Raw genomic sequence first — 23,967 nt, 5'->3', positions numbered from 1 at the left:
TCCCCCCAGGCCACAGCACTGAAACGGCACTAATCAAAGTCATAAATTACACCCAATGTGACTGTGACCATGTTAAACTAACCCTCCTCCACCGCCTGTCCTTTGTGGTCCAAATGAATGGCTTTCCTTCACTTTACTCCGCTCATACCTACCCAGTTATAGCCAGAGAATCTACTACAACAGCTTCTCTTTACGACTCCGCCTTGTTACCTGGAGTCCCCAACGATCTATGCTTGATTGCCACCTTTTTCTCATTTCTGTCTTGCTCCCTTGGTGACATCATCCAAAAACATGACAGGTTCTACATGAACTCCGACAACACCCACCTCTACATCACCACCACCTCTTCCGACCCTTCCCCTGCCACTGTATTGTCAAACTACTTGTCCGACATCTAGCACTGAATGAGCCTTAATTTCCTCCAACTAAATATTGGGAAGACTGATGCTATTGCCTTTTCTCCTCGCCACAAACTCTGTTCCCTAGCCACTGATTTTGACCCTCCTCCCTTGTCATTATCCAAGACTGAGCCAGACTGCTTGTAACCTTGGCATCCTATTTTACCCTGAGCTAAGCTTCACTCCCTTCTATCTCAAAATCATTCACTTCTACTATAACATGCCCATCTCTACCCCTGCCTCAACCCATTTGCTACTGGTGAATCCCTCATGGTACCTCCAGAATTGACTATTTCAATGCTTTGCTGGTTGGCCTCCCCTCTTCCATCCTCGGTTCACTTAAGCTTATCCAAAGCTCCATTGCTCTTATCGTAAGTCACGTTCATCACCTCTATGCTGTTTGACCTCCAGTCCAGCAACAGCTCAATTTTACATTTCTCATCCACATCTTCACTGCTCCCTATGTCTGTAACCTCCTCCAGCCTTACAAGCCTTCAAAACCTCTGCATTCCTTCAATTCCAACCTCTTATGTGGCCCGCACTTCCTTCAATCTACTATTGGAAGCTAGGCTTTCAACCATTTAGACCCTAATTCCTGAAATTCCCTCCCTAAACCTCTCCACTGCTGCCTCCTCCTTTGGGACACTGTTTAAAACCTATATCTTTGACAAAGCTCTTGTCACCTTTTGGTCTCCTCTATCAGTTTTAGTCAGAATACACTCCTGTGAAGAGCCTTGCGCTGTTTTGCTCAGTTAGATTCTGAATAGTTTTTGTTGCTTGTGGGACTCCCTCTGAGTCCTTTAACCCTTTATGATCTCCCATAGCCATTCACCTTTTTATTCCATGTTTGCCTCTAACATACTCCCACTGCTAGTTTCTTCCTCTTACTTTTCAACCCAAAGAGACTTTGTGCCACTCACTTCCTTCCATCCAGCAACGTACAAACTTGCGGAGAAAAACATGATTATCAGATCCACCTCCTCTTTCTCTGACCACGGCTAACAGCTGATGAGCATTTCAATTTGCTTCGAACAATTTTGACAAGAAGACTTACTCAGTAAGGGTGGGAGTTGTGCTGTTTTCATCCTGATGGTGTCAGGCTCCGTCAGAAGTCACTAAGGTCTGCACCACGACCTCCACTCTGCAGCAATAAAGGATCTTGTCTCCTCAAGCCTTTCGGTAAATAGATGCGATCACAGGAGAGGAAGGAACCAGAGCTGATTGTGTCACCTGCTTAGTCACTGCAGAGTGTTCTTTACTGTCTGTCCCTGCTCAGAACTGGAGAATACTGTCATTCAATTCCTATCGAATAAAATATGCCATTTTCACAAAATTATGTGAACAAGTTGAATCAGAAATTCATGCAGATATTTTCTTTTACTCTTTTAACTGAAGAAAACTGTCAGAAATGTCAACCAGTTAGTGCCCCTCCCAGCCACTTCTCACCATATCACAAAACCCATCCACCCAGCTTCTCATCCTATTCCTCAGTTTGCTTCCTTCCTGATTTGTCTCTTGAACCCACGTGCAGATTTCACATGAGTGACATTCCGTGGAATGTGCTCCACAACTGCTCTGCCAAAGTGGTGGCAAGGGCACAATCGGGCGCTGGCCTCCTTTTGTTCCATAAAGTTCTATTGCCCTCACTCATAGATTTTGTGTGACTCAAATTAGTATTCTTAGCTTTTATGTTTTGAATTTGTGTCCATTGAATCCGTCACTCAAGGCAATAACTGAATGCGACAAATCTGATATTTTCCGGATAAAAAGCAGAAATTCAGCGGGTCTGGCTGTAGAGAAACAAAGTTAGGCCAATGACTGCTCATTGGAACTGGAAGAAGTTAGAGATTTAGCCGTGAAGGTGAAAGTGATAGAATCCCATCGAAGAGAAGAGCAGAACATCTTCAACGTGGATGTTCCTGGAAGGGATGTGGCAATGAATTAAGCACTAAACCAAAGGCAAAATACTGTGGATGTGGGAAATCTGAAATAAAAACAGGATTACAGATTTCCAGCAACTGCAGAATTTTGTTTTCGTCTTGGTATTTTAGGATTGGCACGAGAAAATAAGGACCATGAAAGCTGTCCGATTGCCATAAAAACACACTTGGTTCACTAAGGTCCTTCAGAGGATGGAGCCTGATACCTTCTACCAGGTTTGGCCCAAATCTGACACCATCCCCACACAACAAGGTTGACCTTTCATGATCTCTGAAGTGGCTTAGCAAGCCTCTCTATAAGAGCCATGGCAGCATCTGACCAGCCACCACCTTCTCAATGCCACTAGAAAGGGCCAATAAGTGTGGCTTTGCCCACATCGTGGGAGCTAATAATGGGCACACTTGCCACAGTCAGCTTTGATGCTCCTCTTGATCAGCATGAAAATATCCCTTTTCTTTAAGTTTCTCTTTTAACTGAACTTTCCGGCTCAGCTTTGTGCTTCCTCTGGTACCCTCTCCAGTTCAATAATATCCATCGAATCAGAATCATACAGCAAACAAGGAGGCCATTTGGCCCATCATGCTTGTGCTGGCTGTTCCATTGCAGGCGGTGGAAATTAAAATCAGAAGGGATGTGAAAGGCGCTGCAGATTTGCTGGCAACAATGCTAGACTATCGCAAAAAAGTCAAGATCTATTCCTTACAGTGGATGCCAACTCTCGCAGACAACAGGGCAAGGTGACCAGTGGAAATACAAGAGTGGAGGAACCTTCAGGGATCAGGGAGTGTTTATGGAGAGCTTTTCATCAGGAGGTGAACTGTGTGGGATTGAGTCCATGCAGCATTCTTTGAGACTTTTCCATGAAATGAATAACACTTTACGATCGGCTCTGTTTTATTTTAAATAAACAGACATTTGAAATATAGCTTTACGGAAGTGCCCCACTGCCATTTAATGTACGACTGGCTTTGTGTTGCTCAAATGGTGAGGCCCTTAGGATACTTTTTCCAGATTCTTGCACTTGGCGATTTGCCTTGCAGGTCATGTGCCCTCACCATAAAATTGCAGCTTCCACAATGTCACAACGACAGCTTGCAGAATTTGGTGTTCCTTGTCACAAGCAAGGACTCAGAACATCTACCTCAGCCCCCATCCTCGCCTGACCATTGAGACACTGACAGGAGGTCAGTGCTGTCTCGGAAGGGAGTGTGTGGATGTCCACTGCAAGGCCAGGTGCAGACGCAGTAGTGACAAAATAACCTGTCGACAGTCCAGGTTGTCATGCGTGAAGAATGGAGAGCTAGCGGAAAGTAGAGAGAAGAACCTCTCTTGTACCCTCTTGATCACCGAGTGCCACTGGCCAATGTCTAGGTGGAGCAGTGGTTCTCAAACTGGGATCAGCAGAGACTTTCACAGAGGTTTGTGAAATGTGAAAGCAGTAATGAGGTAGACTTGGTATGAACTTTGAAGCAAGAGCAGAGTGCAGCTTACATCAGACCAAGGATAGACAGCTAGGAGCAGGGACACTCATCTCACTGATATCTGTAAGCAAATACTTGTTTACTTAAGAAAAGCATTATTAAAACACTCTTTACATGCAGAAATGTCCTAATATGAGTATTATATAGCATTATAATTTAGATTTGAGAGGATCCACTGATTATTAGGAGGAACGGTGGCATAGCGGTAACGCCACTGAGCTGGTAATCCGGAGACCCAGGCTAATGCCCTGGGGACACGGGTTCAAATTCACTTCATTAATAATTCAATTAATTAATAAAAACCTGGAACTGAAAGCTAGTCTCAGTAATGGTGCCATTACAATTAACTATTGTTGTGAAAACCCATCTGGTTCACTCATGCCCTTTAGGGAAGGAAATCTGCCATCCTTACTTGATCTGGCCTACATGTGATTCCAGACCCACAGCAATGTGGTTGACTCTTAAATGCCCTCTGAAATGGCCTCGCAAGCCACTCAGTTGTCAAAGGAAATTAGGGTTGGGCAACAAATGCTGGCTTTGCCAGTGTCACCCACATCCCATGAAAGAATACAAAAAAACTAATCTATTTGAAAGGTGGTCCTTAAAAAAAAAATCCACTAAGGTAGAGGACCCCTTGCACACTAGACGATTTGAGAAATGTTGTAATGGTGTGGGGATTTGATAGAAAAGAGAAAAATGATACACCGGGAGAAATAAAAAGAGCATATCTGTAGATTATTACATCTTTTGATTTTTCAACATTTTCTATATCTTTTTATTCTTTTATTTCTGCACATTTCAACTCATCTTTGCCTTTCTCTTCTGAGTCCTTCCTTCCTTTGCCTTCTCCAGCACAGTGTCAGCTGTGGTTCAGTTGGTAGCACTCTAACTTCTGAGTCATGAGGTTTAGGGTTTAAGCCCCACTCCAGGGATTAAGCACAATAGTCAAGGCTGATACTTCAGTGCAACACTGCGGGAGTGCTACATTGTCACAGGTGCTGTCCTTTGTACGAGACTTCAAGCTGTGGTCACATCTTCCTACTTGGGTGGACATAAAAAAATCCCATGGCACTATTTCAAAGAAGAGTTCTCCCCAGTGTACTAGCTAGTATTTATCTTTCAATCAACATCACAAAAACAGATTATCTGGTCATTATCTTATTGCCATTTGTGGGATCTTGCTGTGTGCAAATTGGCTTTTGCATTTCCTGCTTTGCAACAGTGACTACACTTCAAAAGTACTTCATTGGCTGCAAAGCACTTTGAAATGTCCAGTGATCGTGAAAATTGCAAGCCTTTCTTTTCATCCCATTTCCCACTTCTCCTGCCCAATTCCTACATTTCCACTTTAATCTTCCTCGGACACTCCTTTCCCCTCTTAATCAGCTTTGTTCCCTTTCCGTCCAATTGTCATCAAGAGTGATATCCGGAAGCACTTATTCACTTCAAGGCCAGTTGAAATCTGGAACTCTCTCCCTGAAATGCCTGAAGATACAGGGTTAATTGACATTTTCAAAACTAAAGTCACTAGATTTTTGTTGAGTAGGGTATCAAGGGAAATGGAGCAAAGACAGGCAAATGGAGTTAAGATACTGGTCAGCTATGATCTAACTGAGTGGCAGAACAGGCTCAAGGGGCTGAATGGCCTATTCCTGTCCCATTAACTATCATATATTGCTTGTGACGGAAACCACACCGGCCAAATCGAAACATATTAATTTTGTCATATGGAACACTACTGGAACTTTTTACTGATCATTGAACATAACTTATTTCAAAAGACCACAGAGCTGAATGGCTGAAAACATGGCTGCACATTTGCATTCTGAGAGATAGTTGAATAGAGAGACCATGGAAGTGCTCCATGATTTAATTAGCGAGATGCGTTTTGTCAATAGTGATGATAGTGACATTGAGAGCCACTGACTTTGTAAGAGACAAACCTCCACCCCCATCCCCCCACCACCACTGAGCGTGACTATAGAACTTTGGGAATCAACAAACGTCCCCAGAAGATGTTGTTTCAAACAAAGACCTGGTCACATGACTTACATACTGGCCAGACTGGGAATTGATTGAATTGTGCCTCACAGAAAGGGCAGACTGCAACAGAACTTCAAGAAGAAACACCTCTCTCTCTGTCTCTCGTTCAAGCAAAGTCCCAGGGACCCACGGAAGCAGCTTACGCCTCAAGACAGAGGACCTCTTCAGCCTTCTGGTACCAGAGAAACAAGTTTGAAAGTGTGCACTGGGCCCCAGCGAGAACTGCAAGACTTCAATGCCAATCAAGGACTTTACAGCAAAACTAAAGACAGTAACTGAATTCCATTCACTACTCCAAACTCCACTCCCTCTTTATTCTTTCTCCTCCTCTGTATCTATTTTTGTGTGTATTTATCTCATATGCATGCTAGCGTGATTGCGTCACGTATTTTTAGTAATTTTAACTGAGTTAGAGTGCTAAGGCTAATAAACTTACATCTTTCTTGTTTAAACCTAAGAAAACCTGTCTGGTTGGTTCATTTACAATTAGAATTCGAAAACAGTGAGCAAAGACTCACTGACGTGAAGATAAAAACATTGCGTTTTAAAAGTTAAACCCTATTACAGCCAAACCAGGAAAGGGGTCAGAGGGGAGCCTGAGACCCCTTCCTCAACCAGTTGTAACAGAAATTTGGGAGCTGGCGTCCGGATTGGACCCACAGACAAATGAGAAATTGGAAGTATGAAGTCAAATTGAACCCAATCAAAAAGAGAGAAGATTTCAATTCAGGTTTTCTCGTGGTTGTGTGTGCAAGAACACTAACATGTCCACCACCGAAGCCAGTAACTACCCAAGCCAGGGTAAAGTAACTTGGGATAAGTTAAAGGCACTGTCTATGGAGGAGTTGAGAAATATGGCTGAGCAGTATGGGATCACTTTCCATGCCAAAGCTAGGAAATTGGAACTCCTAAGACTAGTGGCCAAGCATATTTCCGCAAGGGCGGCACAGTGGCGCAGTGGTTAGCACTGCAGCCTCACAGCTCCAGGGACCCGGGTTCGATTCCGGTTACTGCCTGTGTGGAGTTTGCAAGTTCTCCCTGTGTCTGCGTGGGTTTTCTCCGGGTGCTCCGGTTTCCTCCCACAAGCCAAAAGACTTGCAGGTTGATAGGTAAATTGGCCATTATAAATTGTCACTAGTATAGGTAGGTGGTAGGGGAATAGAGGGACAGGTGGGGATGTTTGGTAGGAATATGGGATTAGTGTAGGATTAGTATAAATGGGTGGTTGATGGTCGGCACAGACTCGGTGGGCCGAAGGGCCTGTTTCAGTGCTGTATCTCTAATCTAAAAATCTAATATTTCCCTTGACCCCGAAGAATCAGAGACAGGGTTAGAAATAGACTCTGGCAGGGTATTGCTAGCAAAGATACAATTGGGACAGAGGAAACTTGAATTAGAAGACAGGGAAAGAGAAAGAGAAAGGGAGAGCCAGGAGAAAGAAAAAGAGAGACAGGAGAGAGTAAAAGAAAGACGCGAGAGAGAAAAAAGAGAAAAGAGAGAGAGAAAGTAAGACAGGAGAGAGAGAGAAAAAGAAATTTCTGGAAGGAACAGGAGGAAAGAAAGCTGAGTCGGCTTGAGTTAGTTAGTGGGTGACAGAGTAACCCCAATGAAAGCATGGAGGATACAAATAATGCAGGGCTATGTGCTGAGTTTTTATGATTTTCCCAACTGATTCCAAAATTCAATGAGGGAGACGTGGAAGCATTTTTTGTATCTTTTGAAAAACGTGCAAGGCAGTTAAAATGGCCAGCTGAGAGCTGGACTCTTCTGATGCAAAGTAAGCTCACCGGAAAAGCCCATGAGGTTTATCCCCTGTTGTCAGATGAGAGTTCGTCAAATTGCAAACTGACAAAAAATGCTATCCTCGGGGCATACACGTACGAACATAGGAATTAGGAGCAGGAGTAGGCCACTCGGCCCCTTGAGCCTGCTCCGCCATTCAATAAGTTAATGGCTGAACTGATTACTCCCCATTTTCTAGCTACCCCCGATAACCTTACACCCCCTTGCTTATCAAGAATCTATCTACCTCTGCCTTAAAAATATTCAAAGTCTCTGCTTCTACCGCCTTTTGAGGAAGAGAATTCCAAAGACTCACGACCCTCTGAGAGAAAAAATTTCTCCTCATCTCTGTCTTAAATCGGTGACCCTTTATTTTTAAACAGTGACCCCAAGTTCTAGATTCTCCCACAAGGGGAAACATCCTTTCCACATCCACCCTGTCAAGTCCCCTCAGGATTTTATACGTTTCAATCAAGTTGTCTCTTACTCTTCTAAATTCCAGCGGATACAAGCCTAGCCTGTCCAATCTTTCCTCGTAAGACAGCCTGCCCATTCCAGGTATTAGTCTAATAAACCTTCACTGTACTGCCCCCAACGCATTTACATCCTTCCTTAAATAAGGAGACTGGTACTGTACACAATAGTCCAGATGTGGTCTCACCAATGCCCTGTATAGCTGAAGCATAACCTCCTTACTTTTGTATTCAATTCCCCTCGAGATAAACGATAACAGCTCATACTGGAAGCCTACTGCCAGAAGTTCCGAACCCTCCTGAAACAAGCTGATCAAACTTGCTTGGAGTTTGAGAGCAGTAAGCAGCTGGATTTTGACCAGTGGTTGAGGACTCTTACAGTGCAGCCCAGCTATGAAAACCTCAGAGAGGTAATTCGCCTCGAGGAATTTAAAAACGCTCTCCCCCTCTCCATACAGACCCATATGGAGGAACAAAAAGTACATGGAGCGAGGCCAGCTGCAGTTCTGGCTAATGAGTTTGCTCTAATATACAAGTCGGTTCCCCATGGGAAAACCTTTCCTAGTCACCCTCACAAATCGGAAAAGGACAAAGGGTGGGAAGGTGATAGGAGCCCAAGCAGTCCTGGGAGAGAAAGAAAAGCAGGACACACAGGGGGCCCTCCTCCAGCCAAAAAGGATAGTGCTGTAAATAGGAGTGAGACCCGGAGACCTGTGTGCTTCCATTGTAATAAGGTAGGTCATCTAAGAGCTGACTGCTGGAAACTACAGGGAAAGCCTGTAGGGTTAATCAGGGCACACCCACTCAGTGAAGGAGAAGGGACCCTGATGGAAAGCGCAGGCGCGCAGGCTGTGGATTTAACTGCAGCAGCAGTAAGACCCAGAAAACATACTGCTGCGGGTGCAGAAAGATTTAATAGGATCCCTGAAGATTATCAGGATTTTGTGTCTAAAGGGAAAGTAACCCCATAACCCTTGAGTGGGTCAAGCAAGCCCACAGAACCATAGAACCATGGAAATAGTATGGCACAGAAGGAGGCCATTCAGCCCATCGTGTCTCTGCCGGCCGAAAAAACTAGCCGCCTCATCTAATCCCACCTTCCAGCACCTAATCCATAGCCTTGCAGATTACAGCACTTCAGGTGCATGTCCGGTTAACTTTTAAAAGAATTGAGGGTTTCTGACTCATCACCATGCCTGGCAGTGAATTCTAGTCACCCACCACCGTCTGGGTAAAAATGTTTTTCCTCATGTCCCCTCTAATCCTTCTACCAATCACCTTAAATATGTGTCCCCTGGTAATTGACCTCTCCGCGAGGGTAAACAGGTCCTTCCTGTCTACTCTATCTCGGCCCCTCATAATTTTGTACATCTCTATTAAGTCACCCCTCAGCCTCCTCTGTTCTAAGGAAAATAACCCTAGCCTATCCAATCTTTCCTCATAGCTGCAACTTTCAAGCCCTGTCAACATTCTTGTAAATCTCCTCTGTACTCTCTCCAGAGCAATTATGTCCTTTCTGTAATGTGGTGACCAGAACTGTACGCAATACTCCAGCTGTGGCCTAACCAGTGTTTTATGCAGTTCCAGCATCACATCCCTGCTTTTGTATTCTATACCTGGGCCAATAAAGGACATCATTCCTTATGCCTTCTTCACCACTTTATCTACCTGTCCTACCACCTTCAGGGCTCTATGGACATGCACTCCAAGGTCTCTCACTTCTTCTACCCCTCTCAATATCCTCCCGTTTATTGTGTATTCGCTCACATTATTTGCCCTCCCTAAATGCATTACCTCACACTTCTCTGGATTGAATTCCATTTGCCATTTTTCCACCCACTCAACCAAATCATTGATATCATTCTGGAGTCTACAGCTATCCTCCTCACTATCAACTACACAGTCATTTTGTGTAATTCCGCTGGAAACTGCTTTCCATTCACAAAAACATCCGTCGACTACTACCCTTTGCTTCCTGTCCCTGAGCCAATTCTGGATCCAACCTGCCACCTTCCCCTGTATCCCATGGGCTTTCATTTTACTGACCAGTTTGCCATGCAATGCCTTACTAAAATCCATGTAGACCACATCCACTGCCCTACCCTCATCAATCCTCCTTGTTACTTCCTCAAAAAACTCAATTACGTTCGTAAGCCCATTGTGATCCTCAAGGCTACAGGGGCCACGAGATCCCTTTTGCTGGGAAAAGGCCTGACCTTTCCCGCCAGAGGGTGCAGTAAATACCAGAATGGTGGTGAATGGTATTGGAGGGCAGTGTACGCCTATACCTTTACACTGGGTGCAATTGGAGTGCAACTTAGTTTCGCGACTGGTGACCATAGGGATTGTCCCTAGTTTGCCTATGGACAGAGTTGACCTGCTACTCGGTAATGATCTGGTGGGGGGCGAAGGTGGTAGCTTCCCCAGTAGTGAAAGAGAGACCGCAGGAGGTCAGAGAGACAGGGCAGTGGCAGGAGACGGTCCCCTGCAGTTCCCCTGAATGTGTCGTGAATTGGGCCATGATCAAACCAGCTCCCCCAGAGGAGACTGAACTGGCACTGCAGGCAAATGACCATGAGGTCTGTTTGTTGGAGACTTTCTTTGGAAAGTCAGAGGACCAAGGGAATGAATTAAATAAATCTTCCCTAGCTCAGACTCAGCAAGCCGACTCAGTATTGCGAGAGTTAGCACAGGCTGCCCAGTCTGAAATTGAAGCAGAGGGAGTCCCTGATTGCTACTGTTTAAAGAATGAGGTACTGATGAGGAAATGGAGTTCTCCTCACAGACCTGAGGACAAAGAGTGGACAGTGGTTCACCAGTTAGTGGTGCCGCAGAGGTACTGGAAAGAAATATTAAGAATGGCCCATGAGATTACAATAGCTGTACATATCAGTATACAAAAAACCAAAGCCCGCATAAGACAGCAGTTTGACTGTCCAAAACTCCACAAAGATGTGGTGGAGTACTGTAGGAGTTGCTACATGTGCCAGGTTGAGGTGAAACCCCAACTCACAGTGAAATCTGCACCCCTAATTCCTGTATCGGCTTTTGGGAAATTCTCCAGCAGAGGGCTGTAGAGAAGAAAGGGGAAACAGGGACAAAGGACAGGTTAAAGGAGGTCCGGGAGGAGTCCCAAATGTCCGGTCAGCCAAACCCGAAATGTTGGAAAAATTATACCCCACATCCCGCTATTCAAATGCAGACATCAGAAGCACCACTCCAGGGTTGTTAACAGCATTTACAGGAACCTGCAGGGACAAAGAAAGTCCTCAAGAGGGCAGGGAAACCATGAGGGTGATGCCTCACCTAGTCGAAGTGCCGCATGGGGATTGCAGTAGAATCTGGACAAATACCTGCAAGCAGGAATGTCTCAGAGGACAAAGGGAAAATTAGCAAAGAATCAACCCCAACAGTCAGGAGAAAAGGGAACCAACAATACCCTAAAGTAAACAGGACTTGCATGACTCACCAGAGCAATGAAAATGAAGTCAGAGTGGATCCATCCACTTCTGACTCCCATGATCAGAGCTCCAAACCAGGCTAATTAAATCTCACCATCCCCTTGCAGACCCCAACAGGAACAAAGGCACCCTAGCCAATCTTGGAAATGTGCAAACCCCAAACCTCCCCAGGAATCACATGTTTATTGGGATGCCCATTCCCAACGTATTGCAAGCTGATAGTGAAGAAACCTTAAACCCCTTGGATAACACATAACTATCTCAGACCCACCTCAAGGGAAAAGGGACAGTTTAAAGCAGTACTGCTACAATGGAAAGACAGGATGTAACAATTTTAAGATTTCTGAATGAATGAGAATAAATGAGAGAAATGCTTATCAAATGCTGACTTTGCTAGAGATGCCTAAATCGCAAGAACAAATTTTAAAAAAACTTGTCATCCCTATCTGTGTCCAATACAATTGCCGTTGTTTCTCAGTGATAGGAGCTGATGCAGTTACCCACAAGTACAGCAGAATACGTTAGATTGCACTCACAGTATTCATAGTTCCGTGTCTCTCTGCAGCTTCTTTGAAAGATGTCAACATTAGCAAGACACATTATCTTGACTCTCGATTGCTACATGTTCCTCATTGATTTGCATTGACTTCTCTAATCAATGTTCTTCTTGTCCGGGCTGAGTGTTCCCAATACAGTACAGGAGCCTGACTGTATCACTGGCGTTAGATGAAGACTTGAGTGGAATTTTAAAAGGATGACTTGACGGCCATTGACTCAAAGAGAGCTTCAGGTCAGCCCCATGTTCACCATCAAAATAGTGCAGCAGATTGAAACCTCAGCTTTAAACCTTCATTGTTTGGGAATTGAGCTATTCATTGGGAACAGTGGGAAGCAGTGAGACTGATTCTGAATGGAATGGGAATGAGTTGCAAGCAAAGAGAATCTTAAAGTCATTAATCAGAAAGATGGTTAAGGGGGAAACTCAACAATAAAAACAATATATAGCGCCTTTAAAGTAGAAAAACCTCCCACGGCACTTCACAGTACTGACAGCCACATAAGGAGATATTAAGACCGATGGCCTAAAGCTTGGTAAAAGTGTTTGCTTTTGAGGAGTGTCTTAAGCATCTGCTGAAGTCACAGGAAGGCAGATCTATTCTGATAACCAATTTGTTTGAGCTGCTCTGAACATTTTGATGTTATTGAAGAAAGATGTTATCAACCAGACTCTTAGGCTGCACTGACAGCCTTCAGCAAAAACAACACAATGTTGCACATATATATAGCGCCTTTAACCATTCATGTGGGAGTTGGTTAGCTCAGTTGGCTAGAGTGTGATGCAGAAAGCTATCAACAGCTATCAACAGTTCACTCCCCATAAGCCTTCTCACCTTGCCCCATGTTTGAGGAGTGGTGACCCTTAAGCTATACATCACCAACTGTCTCTCCCTCTCTCATGGGGAGAGATGCCTATGGTCCTTTGGGACTATGACTAGAGCAGCTATTAACCATTCGCAGAGGTGTTACCAAACAAATTTTGACACCAAATCATTGGAAGAGATACCAGGACAGTTGGCCAAAGTGGTTGTTTTTAAGGAGTGTCTTAAAGGAGGAGAGATGGGTAGCAAGGCAGAAAGGATTAGGGAGGGAATTCCAGAGCTTCGGCCCACTGAAGGCATGGCTGCAAAAGTCAGAGCTATAGAAATTGGGGATGCGGAACAGGCCAGAATTGGAGATGCACAGAGACCTCAGAGGGTTGTAAGGCTGGAGGAGGTCACAGAGATAGGGAAGGGCGAGGCCATGGAAGGAATTGAAGGCCATGGAAGGATGAGAATTTTAAAGTTGAGGCATTGCTGGACTAGGAGCATAGAGGTGATGGGTAAACAGGACTTCTTCATACGTCATGCCTTCTGCAACAGCAGCCGGTGAAAGGCTGAAAGAGGTTTGTTAATTTCCTGTCTGATGTGCACAGCAGCGATTCTGAACAACTTAGACTTCCTTCCTGTTGGCTTCTGCCTGCCATGTCCCTACCTACCGTACAGTTGAGATTGGGAAAGTCACAAACCCCGACTTCAATCCAGTGGGTAAGATACTGGTTTGGGTCACAAGCCTGTGATATACCCCTCCCACTTTTACACTCCATTGACAGGGGAACAAAATTTAATGAGTCCAGTAACAGACCCACTCAGGGAGGGATTAATGTCTTGCTTTTAGTTTTGTTTTGCCAACTAGTACCCCATCTGCCTTTGTGTAATTTGCTCTGGGATTGGCACTTCCTCCCACTATTTCACCCAGGGCACGATGGGCTTTCCTTTGGGGATTTTCCTGTTCGCTTGGCCTTTGATAGAAGAAGAGCAATGGATGGCTGACCAGGCATCACCAGTGAGGCACAATACCTATATACCAATGGCTCTGGAACCAGTGAGGCAACCAATGTCAGCTCAATGTTATATATGGAACCAGTGAGGGAGGCAATGCCCGGTTCAGGAAGAGAGGGACAGAGAAAGCAAATGTCCTGTTGCACGAGGCCCAATGCGAATGACATGTTTTTACTTTGAGAATATCTGCACTGATCAGGGCTCTGAGATGGAAAGTTTAGTTAACTTCCTCATTGATTATTGATGTGTAAATCGGGGTGGGAAACAAATGCTGGCCTTGAATGAATAAAAAACATTTTCTGGGAGACAATCAAATGGTAACTAAGTACATTGAAACTCATTTGCATCATTTTCTGCAGCAAACCATTTCCTGTTCCCATACGCCTTCCAGATATTTTCTTCAGGCTCTCTTTTGTCATCATTTTATGACAAGGACTCAGTGGGTGGAATTTTATGCTCTCCCCTGTGGCGGGTTTGGAGGTGGGTAGAGAATAAAATCAGCTGGGATGGTGGCGGCAAATTCCGCTGAAATTTAGTCTGGGGCGGGAAGGCCTGTGAACGGGCGCCAATTGAAGCTCTTAACTGGGCAATTAATCCCTAACTAGGGGCCTCTTCCCGCTGCAGCCGCAATTACCCATGCGGTGGGTGGCCCTGTTGCGGCACAGAAAGCATGGCAGGAAAAATTGTGTGGGCTGCTTCCTGTATCCAGCATAGAGCCAGCATAGGCATGATGGACCAAATGGCCTCCTCTGTGGTGTATCATTCGATGATTTTATGTTCAATCCAGAAAGGCAGGCTTTGAACAGGTGTCGTGTCGCAATTAACTTTGCATATGCAAAATATACTCTTCATGAATTGGTAACATGTCCCTCATTTAACAGGAAACAAGGTAAATGTTGACGACAGTGTTTGAAAGCTTTGCATAGCTGCCTAATCTGATCACATTCCCAGTCTGAAAGCAGCTCTTCTGAACCCGATGTGAATCATGTGGTGTCCAATTCCAGCTCATTCTTTCCCCAGGACGCCAGAACAACAACAACTTGCATTTATACAAAGCCTTTAATTTGGTAAAGTGTCTCAAGGAGTGTTATCAGACAGAATTTGACACCAAGCCACATAAGGCGATATTAGATCAAGTGACCAAAAATTGGCCAAAGTTAGGTTTTAAGGAGTGTCTTCAAGGAGGAGAGAGAGGCCGAGAGCTTTAGGGAGGGAATTCCAAAGCTTGGGGCCGTGGCAGCTGAAGGCATGGCCGCCAATGGTGTAGTGATTAAAATCAGGGATGTGCAAGCCACCAGACTCAGAGGAGCGCAGAGACCTTGGAGAGTGGTGAGGGTGGCGGAGATTACAGAGATAGGGAGGTGGCAAGACCACTGAGGGGTTTGAACCCTGGAATTCCTCACTCTCCCGCAGCCGAGCCAAATGGCTGATCCCGGGATGCGGGGCAGAGGAGAAAGGGGCACAGAGCTTTCCCATCAAGTCCTCATCTTGGCTTACATTGCCTCAAGATGTGCTGGGCAGTCTGTGGGGTAAATTATACTAAACTGCCTTTCGTTTCGTCTTCTTTGAGGATAGTCTTTCTAAAGTAGGGGGGCAAAATTTCAAAGTTTTCAGAATACACAAAACAGTGATTTAACCCTCAAACAGCTTCGCTAAAACAGATTGGGAGTTACATGGGATGGGAATAGAGGGATACGGTCCCCGGAAGTGCAGAAGGTTTTAGTTTAGGCAGGCATCAAGATCGGCGCAGGCTTGGAGGGCCGAATGGCCTGTTCCTGTGCTGTACTGTTTTTTGTTCTTTGTACATTGGCAAAGATCCAGAAAATGGGTGTGGGAGCCACAGTGCACAATTAACCCACGTCATTCGTTGCATTCCAGATAGCCCAGTCGATGCAAGCTGGCTGCTGATTTCCATGATTGCTGCCCACAGTTATTGCTACCGGGCTGCTCCTTAGCTGCACACATTAGCAGGGGGCCCAATATCGTGAGCAGTTAGCACAACTTAAAGGGGAGCTCCATTGTGGCTGTTGGAAGTGGTGTCAGGAAGTTAATTGCCTTCTAAGATTTTTTTCAAGATGGCTCAACCAGACACTGTACTGAGATCTCAGTGAAAGACTTGGAGAGGAGGAAAGATGTTCTGCACCTACAAGGGGAGGAGTGGGGGGTGGGGGGCACATGAGGCCCTCCAGACAGATGCTCAGGAGTCAGTGGGAAGTAATAGCGGCAGACATCAAAGCCAGGAGTGGAGGTCTGAGAACATGGATGCAATTCATGAAGAAGTTTAACGATCTAACACAAGCTGTCAAGGTGAATGAGTTCAATCTTCAAATGGTACAATGATATATCCTATCAACTGTACCACTAGCCTCATTCCCTACTCAATTCACTACACCTACATCACTCACCTAACCAACAATCTCTAGCAATCAGTACTCCACTCTTCAACCCCTTATTTGCTTTACCTCACTCTCACGTATCGGAACATAGGAACAGGAGTAGGCCATTTAGCCTCTCGAGCCTGCTCCGCCATTCAATAAGGTCATGGCTGATCTGATTGTGCCCTCAACACAACTTTCCTGCCTAGCCCCTATAATCCTTGACTCCCTTGTAGATAATGCAGCTGGTATCAGCCCACTATCCAGATGGATGGTATCATTGAACACATGCAGCATAGAAACCAACATTTCATCACTGACCCAGCAGCAGAGGTCCCTGGATTTGACCTCCATTGAAGACAGTTGACAGCACTCAACCGCAGACGCACAGAGCATGGACGATGTTTCCACCCTGCTCCATAAGTGGAAGATGAGGGAAGACCTGAAGTGCGATTGTGGCCATGAGTCCCAGACCATGGAACACCTCACATCAACCTGCCCAGTAAGATCTGTCAAGGGAGGCACCTCATTTCTCGACTCGGCATCTCAGGAGCTCATTGATTGGATTGCCAAACTAGACATCCTACTATAAACTTTTTCCATCATAAAAAAGTTATAGCATTTCAAGAAATATGCAAAACTATTTTCCAGCTAGATTGGGAGAGAGCAGTCAGTTCCTTAATAAATTTAAAAAAAAATTCAAAACCTTACAAAAAGTACCTATTAATGTCCTTGCACCCAAACGTTCCACCTTTATTTATGGAGCCTGCTGGAAGGCCCAAAACTGGGTGAAGTTAATTGAATCTCCCATTGGTGATTGACTCACCCTGGGGTCTGGTAGGGTTTCTGGCTATGGCCTGCTTCTAGCACAATGTTTTTTAAATCTAGCCCATAACATCGTAGGAGCCCGAGTTGGGCTGAATGCAATTTGCACTTAAAATTCTGCGATATTTAGGACCTGTTACGCTGATATGGTGGGGTGGGGGGGGGGGGGGGTGCGGTGGGGGGTGCGTGAATTACGCAAAAGAAAAACAGTGTGGAGACAGTTAGGAATCCTTGAGAAAGACACCTAACAATACAGCACCTGGTTATACAAGGTGGGAATACCACACCTGGGCTCACACGGTTTTTTGAGTGGCCAAGTCAATTGTCCATCATTAATGAGCCCAGTGCAATGGCCAAAATGGGACTTCCTTTGACTTTAATTCACACCCCAGCTGGTAAAAATCATGTAAGAAATGGGACAGTGGTTGACAGTAATTGAGGTGTACAAAATCATGAGGGGCCTAGATAGAGTAGACAGGAAGGATCCGCCTAGCGGAGAGGTCAATTACCAGGGGGCACAGATTTAAGGTGATTGGTAGAAGGATTAGAGGGGACATGAGGAAAAACTTCTTCACCCAGAGGGTGGTGGGTGTCTGGAATTCACTGCCAGGAACGGTGGTGGAGGCCGAAACCCTCAACTCATTTAAAAGGTACACGGACAAAAAAAAAAGCAGTGTGGAGGCTGTCAGGAATCCTTGAGAAAGAATGCTGGAAGGTGGGATTAGATTGGACGGCTAGTTTTTTTGACTGGCGCAGACATGATGGGCTGAATGGCCTCCTTCTGTGCTGTATGATTCTAGAATTCTATGATTGCAAGCTTTGCCTAGTGGGAGGGTTACCAAGCAAAAGAAGGAACTTCAAGAGAGGGATGATTGCCCTTCTGCCTGGCCGATGTGATTGTTAGTTTGAAAAATTGTATACACGTATTGATTTGCTGTGTGAGCTGTTGAAAAATTATGGAGGAGTCCAGCACTGACTTGGCACGGGGCTTTGCGCAGAACTTTCAAACAAGGAGGAGGCGGCCACCTCCATCGGCACACTTGGGGGACCCAGCAGGATGGCCAATGTCACAGTGTCCGTTGCAGCACAAACAGCTTCCATCAATGCCTTGGAACCTCAGAGTGCTGCCATGATGGCTCTGGATAACCCTGTTCAGGGTGTCACAGCCGTCCAACAGATTATTAGGATTGCCGAGGAGTGGCAGTGGCTCCATGGAAAACAAACCTGTTTTCCTCTTCCACTGGCACTCTATGGGCTGGGTTTTCTGCTGGAGGCGGGACCAAAAAGGTCGAGGGGAGCCCCGCCTCTGCATTTTCTCAGCCCTCCCTCCCCTGGAGCGATCCTCCGGTCTTTTTGCGTCAAAGTTTTCGGAGGCGGGACCTCCATCCCTTTAAAGAAGATTGTAGCAATTTGTATACATTATTTAATGTGTACTGCAGAGCCGCTCCAGAGCAGTCCAGGCAGCGGAAGCATTGCTTGAGGGCTTCGATGATGTGACAGCCTGGCATGCTGTGTAAGTCTGCATGGTTCCCTCACCCTAGTCATGTATCATACCTTGTGTGGATAACCCATTTCACAGGGTCGCCAGCCTTTAATTTGCTGTTGGGAGATGGTGGCGGAGTGGTAATGTCACTGAACTAGTCATCCAGAGGCCCAGGCTAATACCATGGGGTCACGGGTTCGAATCCCACTGCAGCAGCTGGTGGAATTTAAATTCAATCAATTAATAAAAATATGGCATTGAAAGCCAATCTCCACAAAGGTGCCATGGAGCTACCATCGATTGTTACAAAAACCCGCATGGTTCACAAATGCCTTTTAGGGAAGGAAATCTTCCTGGTCTGGCCTACTTGTGACTCCAGACCCACAGCAATGTGGCGAATGCTTAACTGCCCTCTGAGATGGCCTGGCAAGACGTTCAATTGTCAAGGGCAATTAGGGGTGGGTAGTGATGCCCACATCCCATGAAAGAAGAAAAAAAAAGCATACAGGCAAACTGTTGCAGAATGAAGGAGTTGTGATTGCTGCCATAATAATGGGCATTGTCAAGCATGATGTGATGCCTGCAGTAGCATACCAGCTGCACATTGAGGGAGTGTAATCTCTTTTGGTTGGTGAAAATGGTCTAGCTCAGATGGGGAAGAAGCTCGGCAATCTGAATGCAGTCAACGGCACCCTGCTGCATGCAATCTGTGCAAACCCTTGTGCTCACTCTAGCTGCGTGTCCCCTGAATGAGATGAATGCATTTTTCTTTGTCTAAAGAGCCTTACAGCAGTGCAAAGTGCAGGATGTTGCTGATATCTCTAGCAGCAGCCTGAAAGGAGCCACTATGACCTTGACAGCCACAGGCAATGCTGTCCTTGCCCTGCTTTGAGGCCACAGCAATTTGTTAGATTTCAGTCACAACCTCCTTTCTGACTGCACATGTCTCCAGCATTGGTCTTTGCTAAAGCTGAGGTGAGAATTATTCTCTGAAGACCCTCAGCAAGTTTGACCTCCTGCTGTGAACCCTTTATCCTTATCTCCACCTCCTCCCTCTTCTAGCAGCTTGTCCTACTCTGCATGTTATAGAGTGATACAGCACTGAAACAGGCCCTTCAGCCCACTGAGTCTGTGCTGACCATTAACCACCCATTTATACTAATCCTACATTAATCCCATATTCCCACTACATCCCCACCTTCTCTCAATTCTCCTACCATCTACCTACACTAGGGGCAATTTTACAATGGCCAATTTACCTTTCTACCTGCAAATCTTTGGCTGTGTGAGGAAACTGGAGCACCTGGTGGAAACCCACATGGTCACAGGGAGAACTTGCAAACTCTGCACAGGCAATACCCAGAACTGAACCTGGGTCGTTGGAGCTGTGAGGCTGCAGTGCTAACCACTGCAGCACTGTGGCCTCTCTTTATTCTCCTAGCCATGCTCGATTCCCCGAGGAAACCCTGCCGGAACAGCCATCTTTAGGAGCAACTTCTCAGCACAATATTTTCTGACAAAAAGGTACTTGAGCAGCAGCCCAACCACTCCTTGTAGAATATTCAAACTTTAGTCAAGACTAGGAAACCTGGGAACATCTAAAAATTGTATCATTGCACCAGCAGCCAGATGAAATAATCCAGCAACTAACCAACCACTTTTAACATTGTGTTCAGCTGTGTGAGGGTACTTCTTTACCAAGGTGGCACACTTCCTGTCACGTGTCAGTCCCTATCTTTGAGTCTTATTTGACCGTGTAATACCTAAGAATCTGGCACTGCTAGGCCCAATTTAGCCCCCCTTATCTGATCATTGTCACATTGCTGTTTCTGGGAGCTTGCTGTGCACAAATTGACAGCCACATTTCTTACATTGCAACAGTGGCTACATTTCAAAAGTACTTCCTTGTCTGTAAAGTGCTTTGCGATGTCCTGAGATTGTGATAGGTGATATATAAATGCAAGCCTTTTTTCACCAAGGACGTGATGGAAGGAGTTTAATGATCATAGGTAAGCCATGATAAGCACACCGTTCTCTTGAAGCCTCCGCTCATCACTACATTTATAGGCCTCCATGCTCTAATAACTTGCTGTGTGAAACCATTTTTTTCTCCTTTTCCCCTTCATTCTTTGAATTGATAATTCTTACTTGATTTGCCAAGCAGTGGAAACAATCTTGTACCGTTTCATCTTCTCAAAACATTATGCCTCGATTTGAAATTTTGCGTCCTTGTCTTCAAATCCCTCCAGAGCCTCACTCCTCCCTATCTCTAACACTCTCCAGACCTGCAAGCGTTCGAAATCTCTGCATGCCTCCGATTCTGGCCTCTTGCACATCTCTGATTTTAATCGCTCCACCATTGGTGGTCGTGCCTTCAGCTGCCTGGGCCCTAAGCTCTGGAATTCCCTCTCTAAACCATTCTGCCTCTCCGCCTCCTTTAAGATCCTCCTCAAAACCTTTTAGATATCTATATGTCGCTTAGTGTCAAATTGATAACTCTCCTGTGTAGTGCCTTGGGACATTTTATTACATTAAAGACATGTTGTTTTTGTTATAATTCTGTACAGTTACTGTTAACACCAATTGCTAACTTGCATAATAGGGAAATAATCACCAATTTGTTACCTCTACATTAAAATCCAAATCGAACAGAGAGATCTCTGCCCACATATTTGTGTTTCTCTGGAAATAGCCATGGGTGTGACTTAGAGCTGTGTTTACAGAGGAACTTTTCCACTGTCGAGTTACTTGTGGTGTGGTACAGAGACAGTGTGCAGGAGCCATGAAATCCAGATACTCTTTCTTAATTCTGGGTAAGTGTTGCCAGTTCGCTGTACAATTGCCAGTTTGATAATCTGACAAGAACACTAAAAACATAGCGATGCATGCAATACAGATTCAGCAGGGATATAAAACAATGAGGAGAAACCTTGAGATACCAAGACTATTTCCAGTGGACTGGGGAAGGGTAGGGGAACATTCGGAGAAGGGTTTTTCAAAAATTATGATGGGTTTTTATAGGGCGAATAGAGAAAGATTACCTGCTTGAGGAGCCAGTGAAGAGGGACCATTAATTTCAAATTGACTCTAAAAGATCCAGGAGAGAGGTTAGGAGCACTCACTTTACACAGTGGAGCTCATCATAGCTTTGTGTGATAGTATCTAATGCGCGTTAGTGAATCAGGAGCCCATTTTACATCTCTCCGCATTTTTATTTGCATTGAATTTTCAATGAGAGCAATGGAAGTAGTTTGGGATTGACACAGGGCTATGGAGAGAAGATGGGGCAGTGGGATTAGCACTGGGTTAATACCGGGCTATGGGAGAGATTGGGCAGTGGGATTAGTTTGGAATTGATACAGGGCTATGGGGAGAGTGTGGGGCAGTGGGATTAGTTTGGGATTGATACAGGGCTATGGGGAGAGTGTGGGGCAGTGGGATTAGTTTGGGATTGATACAGGGCTATGGGGAGAGTGTGGGGCAGTGGGATTAGTTTGGGATTGATACAGGGCTATGGGGAGAGTGTGGGGCAGTGGGATTAGTTTGGGATTGATACAGGGCTATGGGGAGAGAGCAGGGCAATGGAATTAGTTTTGGATTTAGACAGGAACATCGGGAGAACAAGAGGAAGTGAGATTAATACTGGATTGCTCTAGCAAAGAGCTGGTACAGATACAATGGCTTGAATATACTGTAAACTTTTACAGTTCTATAACATCAGATTGAAGTATTTTGAATGTAAAGGTTTCAGTAACTGAGTTTACTCGAAAGTTTTCATTTGTTTCTTACATCGAATATTTCTTTACCAAGTTGATGTTGTGACTCTTTGAGTTTCTCCGATAATCCCTTCCAGTGGACTTCATAAAATCATTGAATCTTACAGCACAGAAGGAGACCCAACATGTCTGTGCTGGGTCGTTGATTGAGCAGTTGTGCTTAGACCCACATTCCCATTTTTTTGTCTGTAACCCTGTATGTTCCTCATCGTCAAGTACCTGTCTAACTTGTAAAATTATTACACAACCAACCTCCACCACCTTTTCAGGTGGAGCATTCCAGATCTCAATGACTCTGAGTAAAAGGATTTCTCCTCAACTCCTCTCTATTTCTTTGGCCAATGAAGTTAAATTTCTGACCTCTGGGAATTGACCGACTCACCAGAGAGAATTGTTTTTCTCTATCTACTCTATCAAAACCTCGCACCATCTTGGAAACCTCAATTAGGTCACCTCTTAATCTTCTCTGTTCGAAAGAGAACAATTCTAACTTTTTCAATCTCTCCTCATAACTCAAGTCCCTCATCCCCGCTAACATCCTGGTAAACCTCCTCTGTACCCTGTCTAATGCCTTCCCATCTTTCTTGAAGTGTGGTCCCCAGAATTGTCCACAATACTTCAGCTGAGACATACCCAATCAGAGAATCGTAGAAAGTTTAAGGCACAGAAAGAGGCCACTTGGCCCATCGTGTCTGTGCCGGCTGAAAAACGATCCACCTATTCTAATCCCACCTTCCAGCATTTGGTCCGTAGTCCTGCAGATTACGGCACTTGAGGTGCATATCCAGACTCCCTTTGAATGAGTTGAGGGTCTCTGCCTCAAGTAATCTTTCAGGCAATGAGTTCCAGATCCCCACCACCCTCTGGGTGAAAAGTTTTTTCCTCATCTCCCCTCTAATTTTTCTGCCAATCACTTTAAATCTATGCCACCTTGTCACTGACCTCTCTGCTAAGGTGAATAGGCCCTTCACCTCCACTCTATCCAGGCCCCTCAAAATTTTGTACATTTTAATCAGATCTCCCCTCACCTTTATCTGTTCCAGGGAGAACAACAACAGCCTATCCAATCTTTCCTCATAGCTGCGTTTTTCCAGTCCTGGCAACATCCTCGTAAATCTCCTCTGTACCCTCTCTAGTGCAATTACATTTTCTTTGTGGGAACATGTTTACTCTGAACCACTTGAATCTCCCCTTTGAATGCCTTGAACTGCTCTGACACTGATTTACCTGTTTCCAGTTGCTATTTCCAGTCCACTTTCGCTTAATCACTCCTCAGTTTAGTAAAATTGGTCTTGCCCCAATTGAGAACTCTAACTCCTGTTCTATCTCTTTCCTTTTCCATAATTATACTAAAACTGACTGAATTATGATCACTACCTCCAAAATGCTCTCCCACTGCCACCCCTTCCACCTGCCAATCTGCATTTCCTAAAACTAAATTTAAAACTGCACCCTCTCTTGTTGGACTTGCTACATACTGGGCAAAAAGGTTCTCCCGAATGCACCTCAAAAATTTTGCTCCCTCAATTTCTTTCACACTAAAACTATCCC

The 23,967-nt window shown here is 45.1% G+C and overlaps 2 protein-coding genes across 5 annotated transcripts in view; one reads left to right on the top strand and one right to left on the bottom strand.

Annotated features, from left to right (window-relative positions):
• The window catches only part of LOC137355620 (putative adhesion G protein-coupled receptor E4P), a 153,954-nt gene extending 141,313 nt beyond the window's left edge, over positions 1-12,641 (bottom strand). For 2 of the 4 annotated variants that reach the window (XM_068020967.1, XM_068020969.1), the window contains exons 1-2: positions 12,116-12,640; positions 1,453-1,700 (exon numbers count right to left, since the gene is read on the bottom strand). In XM_068020967.1, coding sequence (XP_067877068.1) covers positions 1,453-1,483 — 31 coding nt within the window. In that variant the 5' untranslated portion in view covers positions 1,484-1,700; positions 12,116-12,640. Of the gene's footprint in view, positions 1-1,452; positions 1,701-12,115 lie in introns of all 4 variants that reach the window. The other 2 variants (XM_068020968.1, XM_068020965.1) reach the window with 2 other exon arrangements.
• An 8,762-nt stretch (positions 12,642-21,403) lies between these two features.
• The window catches only part of LOC137355645 (adhesion G protein-coupled receptor E5-like), a 58,735-nt gene continuing 56,171 nt past the window's right edge, over positions 21,404-23,967 (top strand). The window contains exon 1 of the mRNA XM_068021020.1: positions 21,404-21,453. Within this exon, the coding sequence (XP_067877121.1) occupies positions 21,423-21,453 (31 nt within the window). The 5' untranslated portion in view covers positions 21,404-21,422. The remainder of the gene's footprint in view (positions 21,454-23,967) is intronic.

Source organism: Heterodontus francisci, chromosome 43 (assembly GCF_036365525.1).
Source record: "Heterodontus francisci isolate sHetFra1 chromosome 43, sHetFra1.hap1, whole genome shotgun sequence".
Taxonomy (NCBI): domain Eukaryota; kingdom Metazoa; phylum Chordata; class Chondrichthyes; order Heterodontiformes; family Heterodontidae; genus Heterodontus; species Heterodontus francisci.
The sequence above is the reverse complement of the archived record's forward strand: the minus strand, read 5'-3'. Positions and strand labels throughout refer to the sequence as shown.